Source organism: Cryptotermes secundus, unplaced genomic scaffold (genome assembly GCF_002891405.2).
Source record: "Cryptotermes secundus unplaced genomic scaffold, Csec_1.0 scaffold816, whole genome shotgun sequence".
Taxonomy (NCBI): domain Eukaryota; kingdom Metazoa; phylum Arthropoda; class Insecta; order Blattodea; family Kalotermitidae; genus Cryptotermes; species Cryptotermes secundus.
In genome coordinates, this window is record NW_019724601.1 from 1,554,690 (window position 1) to 1,576,273 (window position 21,584).

Sequence of the window (21,584 nt, forward strand, 5' to 3'; positions counted from 1 at the left end):
TATATCCAAGGTTCACCTTTGAAAATGTCTGTGGACAACCTCTACAAAAGTCTGTTATAGAGGTTATTTACGAACATATTCAAAGTTGAACTGAAGGTATACCAATAAATTATTTAAAAAGATATTTTGTACTTTGAAGTGTGTATACATTTTTGGGCTCCTCTGTATCTAATAACAGTGATATGTCTCAAAAGTTACAACAATCAATTTAGTCACTCTTTTTACAAACTGATGTAATAACAGAAAGACATATCTTCCCCACTGCCAACATTATTAATTAGTCTGGGAACTCAGAATACTGTTTTATCTCTTGACTGAATGAATTCTCTCACACTTTGACAAGTACCTGGAGATCTGTATCTGTTCAACTTTCCAATATCAATCTCAATCTCAAAAGGTACTATGAGCTTAGATGTACATTTTTCAATCTGCAACATATCATGAACTCTGTGCACAAGAAATAGCTAACAAAAGTTATTCTTCCACCCACTCAAAACACTGTTCGACTGCAAGCTGGTAACACTTCTTATCCAGTATGAAATTAGAAAACCCTTCTTAAATTCATGTATGGTCCCTAACATGTCTCTATTGTCCTTGTTCTTACTGTTCATTTGCAACTCATTAATTCTTTCAGACATTCTCCCTTTTTATTCCTCAAAAGTGTTCTATGTTCTTATATTACATTGGTCTAAATATCTCCGTTCATTTGACTTACATTCTGCACTCACCACAATTTAGCCCTCATCCACTGACCTAATAATTTTGAGCATTCTTTGCTGAAGCAAGGTTTACAGTGGCTGTGCCATAGCTCAAGCAGTTAGTCGCTGGCTTCAAACCGCGGCGGCCCAGGTTCAATCCCAGGTCTGGTCAAGTGGGATTTGTGGTGGACAAAGTGGCGCTGGGGCAGGTTTTCTCAGAGTACTTCGGTTTCCCCTGCTAATCTTCATTCCACCAACTGCTCCACAATCACCCTCACCTATCATCTGGGGCTGGTACAATAGGCCAGAAGTGGCTGCAGTACAAAGGAGTTAGTCCCACCCCACTACCAATAAAAAAAAATGTTTACATTGTTCAGACTTGTTATAACTTACATTCTCTGTCATTAGTTTCAACATTCTCTCGATTACTAACCCATGCACTACTGGTGTCCAGTTTTCATCAAAATTTTCAAAGCTCAGAAGTGTTTTTAAATTTAACCCGTGTAACCGTCCCACTGCTATGCAACTTATTTGAATGTAATTAACTTTATTAATTTGAAAACTTAATTGTTCACAATAAGATGCAATAAACAAATGTAGGGAGACATAGGTCTTCCAGCGCTTACAGCAGAAACAGGAAGACACCCAGTCAAGGGTTTCTTAGAAAAAGTTAAGTGAAAGAATAACTAAATAACCCTTTGTGAACTCAATTCTTGACATTTTGTGCATGCCATAATTTAAAATAGTGAAACTTTTATAACCAAAGCCATGCTTCACATGTGTCAAAATTCTAACAGAAGTTCGTTGGAACTCAGAATGCCAAAATCCCTTGCAATGAGTAAAAGGAATGGAAGGATAGATAATTAAGATACTCGTATTTTTTAAATTGACCAATCACTAAAATTTAAGGTTTGACAGAGCAGAGATGCTGGTGGAAACAAGGACTTGATGGTTCGAAGTGACATCAGTTGTTGAAGTCAGTCACGCACCGGGACTCGTAAGAACCAGACGTGAGAATCACACACCAGGACTCGTAAGAACCAGACGTGAAAGTCACTCACTGGGACTCATAAGAACCAGATGTGAAAGTCACATATCAGGAATCATAGGAAAGAAGTAAAGTCTCACACTCCGGCCCTTGTGGAAAATACTGGTGTTAGTCAGTTGTAAACATGCAGACTGAAACAAGTTTTAATAATAATAATAAATTTAAACCTGAAAAGTGATTTAGTTAGATAAGTGGTGCAACACGTCTCTATTAATAATAATAATAATAATAATAATACATCAGAACTTGATAAGTGTTTGGTAGTCTGTGTTATTTCTGCACCTTTGAGTTGTGGCCCGTTAAGGCTCTGAGATAAGAGAACCCAGCTCTACCGAACCCAACAACCTCACCCCTTTAGTAACCAACGAACCCTGAGATAAACTTAAATGCCAGAAAGAAGAGAACAAATAATCGAGAGCGACAAGGTAGGTGAGAAAGAAGAGTTCTATTACAAAGTGGCTTCACAACGAGGAGGTGAAGAAGAGGACCGTTAAACCTGATACCATTCTCTAACTTCAATATCCCATTAGCTTTTTAAGATTCAACCCCATACTGAAGCGATACACAAGCAAAATTCTATCATGATAATCACGAACAGTTTGAAAACCCCTGCCTCAGCATTCAAAATAATTCTCTTCATGCAAGATTCCCACTCTGATGTTCACTGTAAAGAGGTCGCTTCATGCTTTGTAGCTGCCTCACTCTCAGTGGACAACATTGGCACTATGGAAACATGTTTATTCTTCAGATGTCGCTTCATGCTGCACAGCTGCCTCGTTCTCAACGGACAATATGGACACTGATATGAGGGCTCTTTGTTACATTCTAAATTTGTATGCCTCTTCAGGGCGCTGCTCCACATGTAGCCTCGACCACATCTCTTGCACACAAACTTCTTTGCACCCCCAACACGGCGCACACTCCGCCATGATGGCTGCTGCACATTGCTGCTCCATTCATTTGGCATTTTGGTGGAGAAATCTTGATATCCTACATTTTGCCATGTGCCCCAAGTTCCAGCCGGCTCTAGAAACATAAAAGATTAAAACAATAATAATATATATCTTACATGGCCTGACAATATACTGTCATTATACTGACGCATGTGTTGGACACCATCTAATTAAAAAAAAAGTATAGTACTCGTATTTCAGTGTGTTTCCACCATCATGAAAAAGTGCTCTGTTGGGTCCATTACAGGCAGCTAACCTCTATACCCAGATCGGGAACAAAGCTCAATCTAACGAACACAATACAGTAGGCTTCATATTTTAACCGAGTGGTTTCCAAACTAGAAATGACACCCCCTTCCCAGCTTCACAAATATTTCATCATGTCCTCACCTTTCACTTTGAGTGTGTTAAAGAATGGATTTTTCAGTTTTTCAATTTTAAATCTACATATCTTTTGGTTATTGGTTAGTAATTATCTGAGAACTATAATAAATTCAAGTTGTATTAGTATATAACTTTCCCAGAACATCTAATTAGCAGGCTCTAGCTACATCAATATTACTTACATCAATACTGTTAATTACTTAAAACATTTTACAAATAGTACGGAACAGGGCTCCAGATATACCTTCACACACTTACAATGGGTTAATAAAAACTGGCTGCATGCGGCACAAAAGGTGTGAAGATTACTGTCAGGCTATGGGGGAGAGTAATTAATTAAGCAACTAGCAGATTTAAACTGTATTTCTGGAGTCCTGGTGAGTATATTCAGTTCTGGTAAAGTGCAAATTTAACTCAGATTCCTTTCAGAATAACTGACCAAAATATAAATATACAAAAATTGACATAAAATTATTATGCTTAGTAAAAATATATTCAAATGTGTTCAAGTACTCCCCATTACAGATCATATCTTGTTCTTTCCATAGTTTTAACTTCTACTTTGAGTGAAACATAAAGTCTCATTTATGAAAACACATTGTAATTTACAATATTTGTATTGCAATTCCAATATGGATTTTTTCTTTTCCGTGTTTTTAAGGTTAACAAACTCAGTTTCATGTACATAAATACAAGTTTAATATAATTAACCAAACATTAAATTACTTCTAATTAAGAATTAGGACATAGAGAACTGGAGATATAAAAATTTTGTTCATGTATTCAAGTCTGAACATGAAACACACTTAGCCTGGTCCAAAACTATCCATTCATTTATTCAAATTCATTCAAACCTAAACCTCTCCAAAGAGGCAGTCACTAAACAACACACATAAGTAGCATGAATCAATGGTTTTTAAACAAAAACATAAAACATCGACCAAAATATAACAAGCTACAATAACAAACATCACATTTATGTAACACCAAATCGGGACAATTTACTGCTGATAAAACTTTGCATACTATCTTTGGATCTTGTAACTGATGTAAAGTTCCACTTCCTGTTAAATTTTTAAAACTGGTGCACTGTATATATAACCATTAAAATGATTGTGGCTTCCTGCAATAATGGGAGACATTTCTCCTTGCATCCACTGGTCTGGACACTAGACTTGATACATCGCAAACCAACCTGACTCCAGCTTTTGAACTTGACCCACAAAATCTTTCTCCTTCACATCCTTGTTGACATGTGTAATATTATCTGACTGTCACACACTTCCTGTCAAGGCACTGAGCTCAATCCACACTTCTAGATCTATTTCTTGTAAGGGTGAACTGACTTGGTCTCTGATACATCAAATCTTCAACAGAATAGTATCCTGGGCCACAGCTTCTAGATCTAGCAAACAAACAACTTTGTTCCCTCAGCATGCAAACAGGCAACTCTTCAGCAGAATCATATCCTGAACCATAGCTTCTAGATTTACTGAACAAACGGCCAGGTTGCCTAAGCATCTGAGCAGGCAATTCATCAGCAGAATCAGATTCTGAACTTTAGCTTCTAGAACCAGTAAACAAATGAATAGACTGTGTTTGCATCTGAGCTGGAAATTCCTCAGCAAACCCCAACTTACAGAACAAGTGAACAAATGATTTGATTGCCTACGCATCTGAGCAGATGATTCTTCAATAAAATTACATGTTGAACCATGGCTTCTAGATCTTGTAAGCAAATGATTCAATCTCTTCAGTACCCAAGCAGGCAATTCTTCAGCTGAATAATATCATGAACCACAGCTTAAAGGAGCAGATTGCCTCAACGTCCAAACAGGCAATTCAGCATAATCAGATCTTGAACCATGACTTAAGGAACCAGTGAACAAATGATCTGATTACCTAGGCATCCAAGGAGACAATTCTTAAACAAAATCACATACTGAATCATGGCTTCTAGATCTTGTAATCAAATGACTGGATTTCTTCAGTGTCCAAGCCGGCAATTCTTCAGGAGAAGTGTCCTGATCATGGCTCAAACAATCTGGTCACCTCAGCGTCCAAACAGGCAATTCATAAGTAGAACAATATCCTGAACCATGACTTCTAGACATACTTGTCAAACGACCGGATTTCTTCCCACGAGCAGACAGCTTTTCGGAAGAATATTCTGACTTACAGATGCTGCTACAAAATCATCACAAGTTTCTTCACCAAATGAAAAACAGTTTACATTCAGAACACACTGGTTGTCCTCAACCATCGACACCACGTCTGGTGTGGCACATTGTAATATGACGCATTTGACATCAGTACCTGTAAAACATGGAAACAGACTGATAACCTGTTCAGAATCAGACATCAGTCATATAATGGTATGACATAAATTTGGGGGGGGGGGAAATATTTTCTTCTCATTCCTGCCCCTTACCCAGATTTATGAAACAATACTCTCCATAATTCCCCACCAATGGTGTCTCCAACTTATCCTGGTGGTGGGGTTTGAATACTCCTGAGACCCTGAGAGCTATGCCGGCGGTAACATAGCTACTGGTAGGATCACCCATGCCAGACAGGTCAAGGGGTAGGAGCCAGACAAAGAGGGATATCCTGGTGCTCCAGGTTGGGGGTTGGGCATTAGGCTAACAACCTCACATTGTAAAAACTAAATTGTTCAGAAACCAGACAATCAGCCTCGGATGGATGGAAGAACAGAGAAGAATGGAGGCAGATTGTTCAGGAGGCCAGGGGGAGAAGACACCTACTCAGTTGGGCCCCTCAGAAGGAGCTAATTTCAATCACTGGACCCCTTCACCTGAGGATGGAAACAGATCCAGTTTCCAAAACATTATGTTTTCTATACTCTAGAATACTGGATGATGGAAAAAGTCCAAAAACCCAGTAATTCTGTGTGTTATACACCAACATCAGAACCCTCTAGAATCTACTTCTTTCTATAAACTATAAAATAAATACTGTATATGAAGGTCCACACACATTTTTCATGTCTGAAAACTACTCAATAAATTTAAGATAAAATTTGGTAAATTTGAATGTCACTTTATCATAACTGGAAGCAATTTTATTCAAAAATGGCTCATCATATAAAAAAAACTTCATGGAAACTATAGTTCTCTTTGAAAGTCTACAGCATATTTGAGAACTAAAGCGAAAAAGATCTTAAATGGAGGAAATTTAACTGTGAGATTACTGCATTGGGATCAGTCAACAAAACTGAATGTTAAATGAGGGAAAGCATTATAAAGCAAATAACACCAAAGTGAAGTTCCACTACACCAACAAAAATAATTTATGCCTCAATAAAAAATCATGTTAAGTGTCTTTCAGTAACTTTACAAACTCCCCATTATCTGGCATGTATGGGGGGGTGTGCCAGTTGAGTCCGCTAGTTGCATAAGAAAAACTATTACAGAAACCCAATACAAAGTCAAAGCAATAAGTTCTGTTAGTTCTTGTGTGGGAATTCTTTTAGGTAAGGAGTGAAAGACTTTGAATATGTATACTGGAACACAGCAATAAACATGAACAATGGATCTGTGGGCCTGCAAACATCATCAAGATTTATAAATTTGCACTGTGATTGCTGCACCAGATTTTAAAAATGAATCTCTTGGATCCCTGACAAAAAAACAGAGGTAAACTATACAGCATTGAAAAAATATTTAATAGGTCAAGAAGGTAAGCTTATTTGGAATCACTCAATAAGACAAGCATGTGTCTTAGTGCTCATGTCCTTTACTGTGGCACAAGTCAGCCTTGTTGTTCATATACAAGAAATTAATCATTTTCCAAACCATGGACAAAGAAATGTTGTCAGTCACATGGCAGCCATCTACTCTCCAGGTATTTCATTTACTACTACAGTACAAAACTAAATGAAATAATCTGGACACATAACATAATCATATTGTCTTTATTGCCTTATAAATTACTCACATCACAATTTTTGTATAATAATCTGCATATAAAATGGACAATTTCCTCAATTTTTATACGTTCTTTGGTCAATATGCACAAACTGAATAAGTATGGACAAGATCGTTTTTGTGTTTCAATGTGAGAATCAGGATAGATTTTGATGAAATTTGGTATACACGGTATGAAACTGAAACCCACAAGAAGCTTACATTTTTCAGTTTCCTAAAAAAACAACATGATGGATGCATGAACTTGTGCGATGGGACTTCAGAAATCCAATGACCAAAGGAACCAAGAGGAAAAGAAATACAGTAATGACAACAACCAGTATGAGTAATATTAATTGCACTAAATAAAATCATATACGGTACTGCTGATGTCTGTAACATGTTGTCTGATGAAGCTAGAAGCACTCAGAATGTCAAGGAGCAAAGAACACATATGGAAACTGTGAGTCCTCTGGTATAGGGTGCAACTTTCCAGTCTTATCACTTCATAACAATATGGCATAAAATATTGTACTTCTTGGCCATCGGCAACTGCTGGTACAGGAAGTCACACAGGACAGCCACATTTTTAACAGAGAGCAAATTACATCATGTTGATTGGAGAAATAAAATAACTGTACTCTGTCTAGGCCCGATGCCAACAAGCAATATGACGCACAAGGTTATATCGTTGATGAGTCTTTTTTGGACAAAATGGACACTGGAATTGTGCTGGCTTCCCACATTCATACTGTAGATGTCTCCGTAAACTGTCACTGCGCGTGTAGGACTTTCCACACTGATAACACTGAAATGAAGAATGGCTTGAAAGGTGCGGAAGTCTCCGTAAAGACCTCTCTGCAAAACAAGAGCAAAAACAACTGCACTGTAGTCATATGAGCAGTGTTAAGTTAATGTACTCCATCCAGCAAGGAAAATTTGTCTTGGGTTTTAAGGACAGAATCAGGGATGTGTGGGAGCCAGATGAACTGGTACTTAAGAATACTGAAAGAAATCAAAGAAGAGCCCAGAAAGCATCCCCAGTCACAATGCTACATATCGTTTGTCGTTCTGAAAATGGGCAAATAAAGAATCAGTAATATAACTTAACATGCGAAATGGTAGTTAAAAATAAAGATTACTGTTTTCTGGGATGTGATACTGTGTAGTCTGGTGGGCCATTACCAGTATTTCAGAGTAACATGCTGCCTTCAACTTCAAGGTATGTAAAACGTGGGAAGAGATCACATGGATACAGTGGGAGGATAAGACTAGGGTCTTGAGCAAACCAACAGGAATAAGGAGAAGAGAGTAAATTATATTGGACCTTAAAAAAGTAATAATCTACAAGAGTACACAGCACCACGCCCCAGAGGACAGTGACCTTCATAGTTTTGCCATAAGAACTTCAAATCTTGCACAGTAATAATACAAGTGGGGCTACTCTACACATCTTCAGATTCAAAACAGAACTGCCAACTTACAACAAACTACATACCATCATATCCCAGAAAACAGTAATCTTCAGTTACTACCATGGGAATCTAAAATCTCATACAATAGTTAACTGTTTAAAGGTAAAACATTCCCCCCAGTGTTTGATTAGTCTCATGCAATCACAAATCTTTAAACTAAAAAAAGGCCCCAACTTGTGTTTTAGTTCTATAAATATATGTTCAGTTTCCATAATAGAACCTTAATATGAATCTTAAATTTGTTTCCATTATTTTTCTGTACATTTCATTTAAAGAGCAAAAAGGATATATTTCAAAGACCTGGAGCATGAAATTAGCAAGCCATCATAATAATGAGCTACAAACACAGAGCTTTATGCCTGTGCTCCTCACACATTTAAGTTCATGAACACAGGCGATATCTTCATAACTTACTCGTACATCAATTTTTCTCACAAGAACCGGCTTCAGGATGTTTATACCTTTGGTTACTCAGTTTCTTCCCCCAGTATGGGCAGTTCCAACAAAGGTTTCAAAAGGTATCAAGTCAGACTTCAAAAGAAGCAATACTAATTCTATTTATACATACGACAATGGACCCCATATATGAAAATTTGTAATTCTAACAAACATGAAATCAGTACGGTGTTTTAAAATGCTGCATTTTATAAAAATCTCAGGTAGATCATATTTCATTGATATCTCATTCATGACTCCCTGACACACCACTGTGCAGTAAGGATATCTAAGATAACAGTCTACTGAATTAAGCAGCTGTCAGTAATGACAGATGTCAGTTTTACCTTCAAAAATGTTGAAAAATAAAATACCCATGAAAATATTTTAATGTACGAGCAATGGTATTTGTAAGGAACTGAATACTATATAGCGATAAGCTCTGGGATTTTTATGGCATCTAGTGCTGTTAAAAAAAGTTAAAACACAGAAGCTGAGATGGGTTGGACACGTAGCTTGGATAAAACAGATAAGAAATCCATACAGAATTTTTATGGGTAAACATTCTGAAACACGTCCATTCAAATGATAAATGACAGTACAACACTACGAAGAATCTCTAGAGAACAGGTTATACTGGGAGGTGGATGGAAACAGCTCAGAATCATGATCAACGGTAGGCTTTAGTATTAGAAATATTTGATTGCAAATATTACTTTGTTTGTTGAATGTATGAAATTAAGAAACTGTAATACAAAGGGGTTCCTTCCATATTTTGGAGAATTTAATTACTTTTAATCCACATTAATTATTACAAGTTTTATCGCCCTCAAAATAACATAAGAAACAAAGTTAAATATGAAGAATGTCTTCTTGGATGTCACGTCGTGTAGATCTTGTGTGAACCAATGATTCAGAGGAACACATCTAGTACATGGCGCCACATCCCAGAAGATGGCAGTCTTCATACTCACAGCCATGAAAACTTCAAATCTTACAAAGTTAGATATATTACAAATTGTACTTCTTTGGTTAAAAGAAATAACACTCTTACTCTGTTAGTTACAGACCTAAGTTCAGCTCCCCAAGAGCTTAACAAAACTGTTCACCCTGGGTCTACTCCATATCCATGAATGAAGTAACACAATCACAGTACATCTGATTAAACATACTAGCAACATTAAACACTGAAAATACATTACAGGGCTTCTACATATACTGATATTATTATATGTCACATATGTCAATACATGAGATCAAAGGTAATATATTCCCCGTTCATCAGAACACATACAAATAACTTCAAACATTTACAACACAAAACAATAAATTCAAAATATCACATTTTTCAGTTAGTTCCTTAATCAGCTACTGTCACATTTGTTGTTGTCAAACCTCCATCCTATCAGAGCCGTAAAACCAACCACAGTTATTCATTCCACTACTTCTGAAGTTTAAAATTCCCTACAGAGGTGACTCAGCATATGTCCTTACATTTTCTTTTCGTACATCCACGGTTTTATTTAACTTCCATGAGGAACATCAATATCATATCAAAAACCACATTACAAGCTCCCACACATGATCAGTGACCTAAGTGGTCAATCACCCTGTCACGACTCACCATGGTTCAAGTCATATTGTTCCCACTCCTTCATTACCATGATCAGCATTTGTTCAGTGCACTTTTCCCTTCATGCATCTTGTTTTATGCACAGCAATTTTCCACTAATGCAACCCCACGCCCAATAAGAGTCACCAGTATAACCAACATTCTACAGCAACTACATTTATTAGAACTTAAACTTTTTACTCTAGGTTTTGGTGGCAGTGGTGGTGGTAGCACTGCCAATTGCGGGGAGAACAATACTTTCAGTATTGAGCCAGGAGGAGGACTGATGAACTGGAGAGGGTTTTGTAAGAATTGGTCAAGGCCTACTCAAGGTACCATCCTGGCATTTGCATGCAGGGCCTGAATAAACTTGGGGAAATCTGTCACAGTGGCCAGTCTCCCAGCTGAGACTCAAACTGAGCACCTCCAGACTAACATGCTCGGTTAGTGCAGTTAAATTCCTGTTTTATTCATAAATTTAAATACCTTGGTCATTTAAAAGTAGTACTATATTACATCCACAGACACTCCCTGAATCAACCCTGCTCCCCTTACTTCCCCTTCCAACACTGACCCAATAGTCCTCTCCAGTCTTAACAGATTATGGTCCTACACGTTGGTAGTGCCAATCCTGTGGGCTGGATAACACACGCCACAGGGGAAATGAAATGGAATACAACTGTGAAAAAAAGTACTTTTCCTCCAGAAAAAGGCTTTTCTCACAGTTCCACTTCCCCCCCTGTAACAAAAACATTACAGCATATAGACCTGTTGTAGGCAACAATCATGTAACAAACAATGAGAAAATGGCCATTGCTATGCAACAGCTTGAGTACTGAGTACTGAGTATAGAGGGGGTGGGTTTCCCCATGCACTTAGACCTGTTATTGGTCCATTGTGTGTCCCCCTTTTAATTTCTACTGTCTCCATACCCTACCGGTACTGGTGCTAGCTATCAGCCCCTTTCTGCCAGCGAGGTTTCTACCCTCTACTTGGCAGTGGTATCTAACAGTTAGTCCCTTTCTGTCAGAGAGGTCGCCCTTCCTCTGGCAGTGATACCTAATACTTCCCCATCTACCGGAGGCATTGGAAACTACTTTGGGCTGGAAACTTTTTGCCAAATTTAGCTCAGAGGTCTCAAGAGACATGAGGTCCTTTTACGTGGCGTAAATCTACGACACGGGACCCACGGCTTAAAGTCCCACCCGGAGGACTTGTTCCCTGAATTTTTCTGCCCTTAAAAATTCCACGACCTCCGCCGGGTTTGAACCCGCATACCTTGAGTCATGAGGTGGGAACGTTACCCCTAGACTATGGAGGCCGCGCTATGCAACAGCTTTGTAAACATGTAACCACTGCAGCCACTGCTAGGCAGTGGCCCACGCCCAACCATGGAAATACTATTGGAAGCTGCTTTTTCTATGTGATCCATTCCGCAGCTATATCACTCAACAGACCAAGTTGGGTTAGTGAGTGCAGTGCAGTTGAGTGGAGTGGAGCATGTGGGTTGGTGACTGAATGAGTTAGGCGACTAATGCGGTTCAATCCTCATGAGCTGCTGCTCTTAGAGCCTGGTAGCTGAGACACAGAGATAGTTAGGGAAACCAGAGTAAGGGGAATATTTGCCATTAGAAGCCACTACCAGGTAACAAATGGTGAGGATACACTGAGAAGACTTAGTGTGTGCTGTAGTCGACTGCAGTGTATGTCAATTAGCAATAGTGCTATAGTTACTTGTAGCTGAGATCTGTTAAGTGATCAATAAAGCCAATTACAAATTCAAAACCCATATACAGTCACTCATACACATGACAACATTATGGTCCTGAAAAGGGCTGTTCTCCAGTTTAACCCACTGGCCCCAACCACGTTTTACCTACATCCCCTCACATGAATCTGACTAACCTCATTCCTTACAGCCCAACTACATAACCCAACCAATTCATCACGTTGCAGCATGTCCCTCCAAAACAAGTATATCCACCTACACTACAACACTAAAGATCATAATCTGAAAAATCTCCATCATGATAACCTCAAAAATAAAAAAGTAAGTTAAAAATCATATGAAATCACATTCCTGCAAAATAATGTGTATGTCAAACCTGCATTCATCAGGCCATAACTTCACATTCTTCTCTGAATCACCACAAAATGGAAATTTGGTGAGGTTCCAGCATGGGATTCACTTAAGACAGGAAAGTCACTAGCTACAGGCAAGGCAACCGTATTTCCCCAATACAGGCATCACATACACTTTTCAGACCATCTCTTGCACACCCTAAGTGTCCTAACTAGTGAGTAATATGGGTTCAATTTGGGGGGAAAATGGGTGAAATGTGAAGCTCACATCCACACACATTAAGTTCCAGAACGTACATGCCTACATAACAGATGAAAGTTAATCCTGTATATCAGTAACCATTTATCACAGTCTGGTGCAACAAAGTTAAACTTAAAGATATGTAAAAGATTGTACCTTCCATTCTCACTGCTGGTCAATATAGCTCACAGCCATTTTCTCCTTAGACCTTCCTGTGAACCAACTGCATGTGATCTTTCAAAACATGTTTGTATGTGTACATTTTCATGCATATGGGACATTCATGCTTTGGCTCCTGACCGCACTCCATTCTGATATGACGAGTCAACGAGCTCTTGTAACTGTATGAGTTACCACACCTGCCACACTTCCAAACTTTCTTAACCAAACTCGACATATCTTGGTTTCCACTCACTTCATTTTCAGCAACTGACAGCAGATCTTGTAAAATGGAGGCATCTTGCTGAAGCCACCATTCACCTGGAAGTAGACAATTAACATGTGGTTGCTTCTCTGGTGATGCAGAACTGATCCATGTTACAGAAAGGTTGAACATGACGAATACTACAGCCTATCAGTTATAACCATGACCATGTAATAGTAAAAGTAAAAGCTATCCCTGTATCAGGCCATGAAGGCCCATAGGGTTGTGAGACGTTGAGGGTCCCACATTATCTAGACAGTCGGCTCAAAGATGGCGGTAAGGTTGTCAGCCTTACATGCTGGCCACGCTTTACTCCCCAGGAAAATTATTTAATTAATTCCTGGTACTCATTTCTGTTAGAGGCTGAGTAAACCCCAAGGCCTAGTGCGGCTGAAAGGATTACGTCAATTGAAAACAAAATCCAATGACCTCATCAGGACTTGAACCCGCGACCTTCCAGCTTGTAGCATAGCCCCTCAACCAACTACGCTACCACTAGGTGATCTACTAAACTCCTAATTTTGTAATATATCTCAATCGCTTTGTCAATAACACAGAGAAAGTGTTTTTCAAAAAACTGCAGTTTTCAGGGATATTATACCCTGTAGTCTTCCACGAAGAACCAACTGCCTTCCATCTTCAGGGCAGAAGAGTAGTAAAGATGGATGCATCATGTTCATCCAATTAACAACAAACATCTACTAGATGAAAAGGCATCACATCCTGGAATACAGCAATCTTCAATCATTGCCATGAGAAACTCAAACCTCAAATATCGGATCTGCTCATTCTTTCTGCTGAGCATCTATTTAAAAGCAACAATTCTGAACGCAACACATCCGTGTATGTTACTTACTGAACAGTCCCTGTAAGTGGAATATAGTGTGAGTACTTGAGGATCACATAAAAAATGCCTTGTCATGTTATACTGTGACAAATAAAAGATTATTACATGTTCAAACAAGTAATGTTTATTGTTCAAACAACACGATTATACAAATATGTTTTTAATATCAGACACAATCATGTTCTTGCATACTATCTGATAACCAAATTTTGTCTTCCTTCTCTCATATACTCCTTTTATCATTTATACCTATCTGGTTTCATTCAATATACTCGTAGTACATACCACTATGAGCTACAGAACAGCATGATCATTCACCACAATTTACTCCAAAATATTATAAATAATTTTGGACCTTCATCAATATACAATCATAATGGTGTCACTTAATATTAAATTTGAGAGAACAATACCAATTAATTAAGTCAGTTAATTCTAGAATGAACACTCTATCGCCTTAATGTATCTTACTGGTAATATTAAAAATTCCAACATTTTCATGCCCTCCATACACACACACATTAAAAATAAGAAAATATCTGCTGTATCAGGAAGTTTTCAATCAAAAGTCAACTTCCTCAAACCACTTGTACACTTAACAGATAAATTAGATTATAATAAGTCATGGGAGAATTTCTTTTGGATATTGTACTTCATCTGAATTAAGTGTATGTATAATGTTCCTCAGGCTGGTGGTCTCCAGGTTCATGGTGCCTCCACTTAGACAAACTACTTTATCTAACATGGTCCACCAGATTATACACCAGTACAATCAATAGGAAAATTGGACATTCCCAATCCTAGCTACCACTTCCTCACACAACCCTTCCACTGGCCCAGCATTATACATTACATTTTCACTTAATTTTGTAGGTTATGAAGCTTTATTCAGCAATGGCAGGAGAACTGCAGTACCAACTGAGCATGTGTACCTCCCACTGTCATTTCCTGACTCCATTCTTAAGTGTTACCAATGAACCACTTTCAAGCATACAGTCAATCATAAACTGTGTGCTATTTTCCACAAGTGCATGAATGCGAATTTACAACACCATCATTCAGGAAAATGAAACTTTAAATCCTGTATTATTATAAGGCTGGAGGCCAGATTTTAACTACGGGTAACAATACCGGCATTGAAAAATGTAATGCTTGGAAGGCTAAACCTTAGAAATGCACCCCTGAAAGTGTGACGCAAGCAAGCAAAAATTTCCTATAAAATCTAGGAGCCAGAATACAAATAAAATTCCACAGGTTAAAATTTTACTTGTTTTTATTAATAAAAGAAGAGCTGAAATATCTACATATAAATAACAGGAAGTTACTTTCAAGGGCTTAGTGAAAACCCAACACACCATTGCTAGTACATGGTGAGAGGAACACTGTTAAGATGGACAAATAAACAGGATGAGAAAGGCTTATGGCAGAATGGATGATAGGAAAGGTTAGGTGAAGGAAGGAACCAGGTGTGAGAATAGTTTTAAAATGAAGGAAAGGAAGGGAGGGCAGGAGAGGGGAAGGAATGATGATAGGACATAAAAATTATAAAAGGGACTGGTAAGCAATAAGAGAGAAATAATCGAAAGAGATCAAGATATTGTGATGTGTCTGCTGAAAGTCTGAATAGCAGAACCAGACAGAATGCCCACTATGGAAGTCACATGATTGGGTTGCCGTGGAAATGTGTTTACAGAACTATTCCCTAGCAATTGACGTCCTCTCTGCTTCTGCTATTCCGACTTTCAGCAGACATAGCACCATCAGGAAAATCTCTGGCACCAGTCATTTGAGACCCACAATTGTCTAACATGCTTCCAAAAGAGGTTAATCCGAATGTCTCTAAAAATTTCTCCCATAACAATATTAGGCCAATGCACTAACTTAAAGAACTTCATTATAGTAATACTGTAGATTAAGTTACACATTTTTTTCTAGGCTGGTACTCAGTAACTTATGAAAAGTTCTTATGAGACCTGGCTATGTGTAATATTAGATTATATTTTTGTTTAGTCTTCTTGGGGCAGAGGGGGCACTGGAACTGTGGGTCTTTGCCGCATTCTAGTCTCATGTGACGGCGTAAGGTGTGGCGGCTACCATACCACTTGCCACACGTGATACAAACGTATGATGTGGAAGAACGTGTGCCAGAAGGTTGAGCTGAGTGAGAGATGTTCTTTCCTAACTGTCTACTCTTGTCTTGTTGAGGGTAGAGATGGTGCTGACTTGAGGGGGTTAATATCTGTAACCAGCTACTCTCTGTAACAAAAAAGTTAACATATCCTTAATGGTTAACCTCCTCCGAATATTTAAACTTACAGCATGAACCACAGCCAACCATGAAAACAATACATTAAGACATGCATCCAAAAAAAGAACTGTTCAATATCACCACTTATAAGGAATCATACTGGGGTGATCCAAATTGTACACCAAGGCTCAAAATTATAAAATACAGCAAAAATTCACCATTACAAAGGCAAACACTCCATTCACTCCTCATGTTGTTAACTCCTTACTTTATTTGTGGCATTATTCACTTCATTTTGGGCATGATTCCAGGGGTTACTTACCAACACTGTTTAACTGCAGCAGTTACATAATGTCTTATTTATTTACTTATGGTTTATTTAATAGTTTTTTCAGTAGTTCAGTCTGTACAGTGTTAACAAAACAAAGATTAATGAACAATGAATTTGAAAGGACATGGAGGAAAGCAGACTTGGCCTGATATGAGGTACTGTACCTTCATCCTCTACAGGAACTGAGGAAAACCACCTTATCCATAACAACTATCCTAACCAAGATTTGAACTTGACACAAGTTGGATTCTAGGTGCTCACAGTAGTTATTACATTATGCAATGCAGCAAACATCAGACTACACAGCAGCAGATTCATCGCCCCTTCAGCTAACTTGTTACAGTGTCATAGCGAATGAAAATATGATTATGAACAATGAATATGAAATGATTCAGAAACTGGTGACAATGCCCTAAAATACTAACTGCGAAGAATCAGAATCATGAACACTGATAACATGAATATCATGACAATTACCATTCATTAATTCCCATCATAATTTTGGAAAGCAACTCCTGGTAAAATCCAGTATACCATTTAATGGATGCTGGATTTTTACAACATGCAGTATTTGGAGTATGAAATTGAAAACTCAACCCCCTCCAGTCTGAATGACTCAAGATGCCACAATCATACCCCACCCCCTTCATCAGTAATCCTCACACAATATTCCCTCACGAGCCCTTCCTTGACCAATGAGAATATGTGAACAAGTATCTCAGCCTTAAGACATTTTCACCACAGTCATATTTCTGTTATACTGACCCCCTCAAGCTGAGGATATCTGGACCTAACAGGAACCACAGGAGGCTGGGGAAAACTGCATACTGAACACATTCAAAATTCACTCTTCATCAATATGGGGGCAATGAAAAATCATGTAGAGTGAAATGAGCAGGGCATGTAGTATGCCTGGAAGAGAAAAGCATGCACTACTGTGTTTGCAGGAAAGAGACCACTCAGAAGACCTAAGATAGGACAGGAAAATATTAAAATGGATATATAACAGGAGTGCATGGACTGGATTCATCTGACTCCCAACAGGTATTAGTGGCAGGCCCCATGTGAACACAGTAATGAGCCTTTGTATTCCACAAAATTCTGGGAATTCCTTCATTAAATGAGTGACTGTTGGATTCTCAAGAAGACTCTGTACTCCACGGAGTTTGTTAGATCACTTGATCATCTTTGCAGAGGTAAACTTCACTATATTTCATGCATTACTTTCTTTACAAAAAAAAGAAAGAAAGAAAGATGACCAGTGCACAATTAATTACACCTTTCAACCATGCATGGCAAAGATTAAGGAAACAAAAGAATTAACATTTATATTAAACAAAACAGATCACCATTCTTCATATCATGCCTTTCTTATGAAGTTGCACACAAAAATATACCTTTATGCATTTAATTGGTTAACCTCCTGAAACATTTCGCATACCTCAAAAGGGGTAACACTTTTAGAACCCTGCTTCTTGTTCCTCCCATACGCTTTAATGGCACTGTTTTACAAGACAAGAATTATTTTACATGCATTTCAAAAGCAATGTTTCAAACTGTTCAATTAGATTCCTTATGAAATACCTGTCTTAATAATGTATCATCTTTAAGCATGAGAAGCCATCTTAAGAACACTCACCAACTTCAGTGAGCTTAATGAAGGTATGGGATATACTCACTCAACACAAACCAAATTAATCTGACAACCATTAGTGTTACCCCCTTTCAACACGTTCTGCAGACACCCAATCAGTAATTTTAAAGACATGGCATGAAATCAGACAGATGTGACGCTCCCTAAAAATGCATGAGATCTGAGGTTCTCATCAGTGACTACAAAAATTACTGCTTTTCAGATGTGACACCATGCAGTCTGTAATCAATACAAATATTTCAGAGGAACGTGCTGTATCCCTCTTCAGGGTTGAAATCAAGATGAAGGAAGCGGGTTCCACCAAAAAAGTTTCACCCATCAACCAAACTACATAGCATCACATTTCAGAAGACAAGTGATCTCTATATTACACAACATTCATGGGTATTGCTTGCTTCTAGAAGGTTCTCTTCTGGGTACCCAGAAGATGGAGGTGGCAGGTTCCTCTGAAATGTTGGTAACCACTTCCAGGCCACACAGCATCACATTGCAAAAGACTGTAACCTAGATACCACAATGCAAACCTCACATCTCACACAAAAACAAAAAGAAAAATAACTCCCATGGTTTTAGTCCACAAGAGAACTATACCAACCAAGCGACTGCCGCTTATCAGCAAAGTTAATGCCAACTTTAGTCAATAGGGGGCGTAGCACAACTGCCCACAGCCATTAGTCTTGGTTTCACACAAAACAATACAATTTCTCCTTATCAACTTATGGACCATTACAGAGGGATGCTTGGGGTAATAACAATGACAAAATTCAATTATAATTTTGAAGCACACACCCATTCATAGGTTATATCTGAAAATTTTACGGTCATTTGAATGTGTCAGATAGAAATTATGTAAGTAAATGGACTGTTAACTATATAAATATTAATTTACAACTCAAGCTAGCTTCATGCTTCAAATTGAGGCTTTGGAAGTAATGTTGGTAACTGAAATTTCACATCCTGATGGTGTACCAAGCTATATCATGTGCTCTTCAACATCTATAAACATCATGTAATGGAATTACAGTACAATGAATTATGGTTTTATGAACTGTAATCAGAATGTCACTGTTGTGGTAGATAAGAAATTCTATGAATAATCCTAGTGTTAATGAAAAGTACACCTGAAACAAGACTTCAAGAACTTAATTCATCTGCATTACATTAAGAGGAAATTCTGATGAACTGGACATGTTGACTCTCTTCTTGGGTTGCTGATCTGTGGTTGTGGGCAATGTTGTCAACATTTCAGAACTACATGCTGCCTCTACCTTCAAGGCTAACACATTTGCAACATCACCCACAATCACATAATGTAACAAACCAAAACAGAATTAACATCAATAAGATCCATGGTGAAAGCCTAAAATCAACAACATTTAATTGTTTTGTCAGTAATTCCAATCATGTCACCCCAGCACTGGAAGTCATTAGATTACATGAGAGCTTCTTGGATTTTCAGTAATTCAGTTCAGATGTACCTATTTCAACCATTCAGTGATCTTCCCATCCGGATAATACAGATTTCACATTATTGCGATGTATACATATAACTTTGAATTCAACAGTAACAAACTAATGATATCAGTTTATTCTGTAACTTGCTTATATACAGGAATTACACTCCATTCATAGGAATATGTTTATATAATTTATATATATATACAATGTACAAACATATACAACATACAAGCAAAAATGTAATAATATGTATCTAGAGCATGTATGAATTACCCAGTCCAGCAGGGATTTGTAATAATTCATCAGCAGACAGTCTGAGTATGTTCTACAATTCATTTCCTTTAAATATTTGGCATTTTGAAAATTCTAATAAATACAGAGTTCTGCTTGCTCATGAAAGTGAGTTCTTAATCCCATCTTCCTTAAGAGTACATCTTCCCAGTGAACAAGATAAAAATGTTCCATTATTAGAATATCCACTGCTGTTTCCCTTTGCAGATCCCCGACATAACGCAGTTCATCTTTTCAGGCGAGCAGTTGCCATTGGTCCATCCATGATCCCATATCCTCTTCACCATCCCTGGCCCTAATAGACCTGGCTTTCCCATCTCTTACAACTTAACCTTTCTCCCACTTTCTTCACCTCTACCTTGAAGACGGAAATAATAATTTCCTCCAAAACACTAGTCACCACTTATTAGACTAAAAGATGTCATAACCCAGAAGACCAAAATCTAAGTCTTTACCACCATGAAAACCTCAAATCTCAAAATATTTCACGCTTCCTCGAAATTCTTATCGAATTTCAAGAGCAATGTAATTAGTGCAAGACTCATGGACCAGTAAACAAACAGGCTTTCCTTGGACCAGTATAATTTCATATTATCAAGAACAGTCTACAAACCTAATTATAATTATCAACATCTAAACATACTATGTAAGATTTGAGGATTTCACGGCGGTGACTATGAAGAAAGCAGTCTTCTGGGATTTGGCACCGTGTATATGTGGTGTTAACCGACGTTTCAGAGGAACGTATCACCTCCATCTTCAGGGTAGAAGGAAAAATATAAGAAATCTGCAAGCGAAGAGACCGTGAGAACCGGTAAAAGCAGACTGGTGTTGGAAATATACACAGCTATACGTTCCTCCGAAACGTCGGTTAACACCACGCATACACGGTGCCAAATCCCAGAAGACTGCTTTCTTCATCTAAACATACTAATTTACTGTACAGAAATTAATGCCTTTATGTCATACTTAAACCGAACAGCATATTATCAATTAGAAGTTATGTGCAAGGTCATAAGAAATGATTTGCAATATACAGTCAACTCTCGATTATCTGGGGGCGGATTAACCGAGGCTACTAAGACTTCTTTAAGGCTTATATGTTGTTTAATATTCATTCACTAATTTCAGTGGGGGTGCAGCCAGAAGAGCGGGAAGAAAGTGAGAATGAGGAAGAGGCGGACAGTGCTGCTAGTAAGAAAATATCACATGGTGTGCTGCTCTTAATCATTTGGAATCCTTACTAGACTATCTTGAGAGTGAAGAGAACAGTTTATATTAAGTGACACGCTAATATTACGTAGGCTTCGTACGGATATCTGTAAAAAAGGAAAATGCCGCGAAAAAGCAAACGACAATATTAATTTTTTTTAAGTGTTAAGTGTGAATATTCGTAAGAGGTGTTGGATGTTGTTGAACACTGAGATTGAAATAACTAATTCACACTTCAGTATAATGTAAAAAAAAGTATTAAATA

General features: G+C 37.9%; 1 protein-coding gene across 45 annotated transcripts in view; it reads right to left on the reverse strand.

Moving 5' to 3' along the window:
* The window catches only part of LOC111862456 (longitudinals lacking protein), a 595,591-nt gene that overhangs the window by 508,949 nt on the left and 65,058 nt on the right, over nucleotides 1-21,584 (reverse strand). The window contains exon 5 of one of the 45 annotated variants that reach the window (XM_023847882.2): nucleotides 1,016-2,772. The exons of 41 other annotated variants lie outside the window; for them this stretch is intronic. In XM_023847882.2, the coding sequence (XP_023703650.1) occupies nucleotides 2,408-2,772 (365 nt within the window). In that variant the 3' untranslated portion in view covers nucleotides 1,016-2,407. Of the gene's footprint in view, nucleotides 1-1,015; nucleotides 2,773-7,051; nucleotides 7,868-13,041; nucleotides 13,335-14,233; nucleotides 16,382-21,584 lie in introns of those variants that run through there. 3 more of the 45 variants (XM_033750675.1, XM_023847910.2, XM_023847898.2) reach the window with 3 other exon arrangements.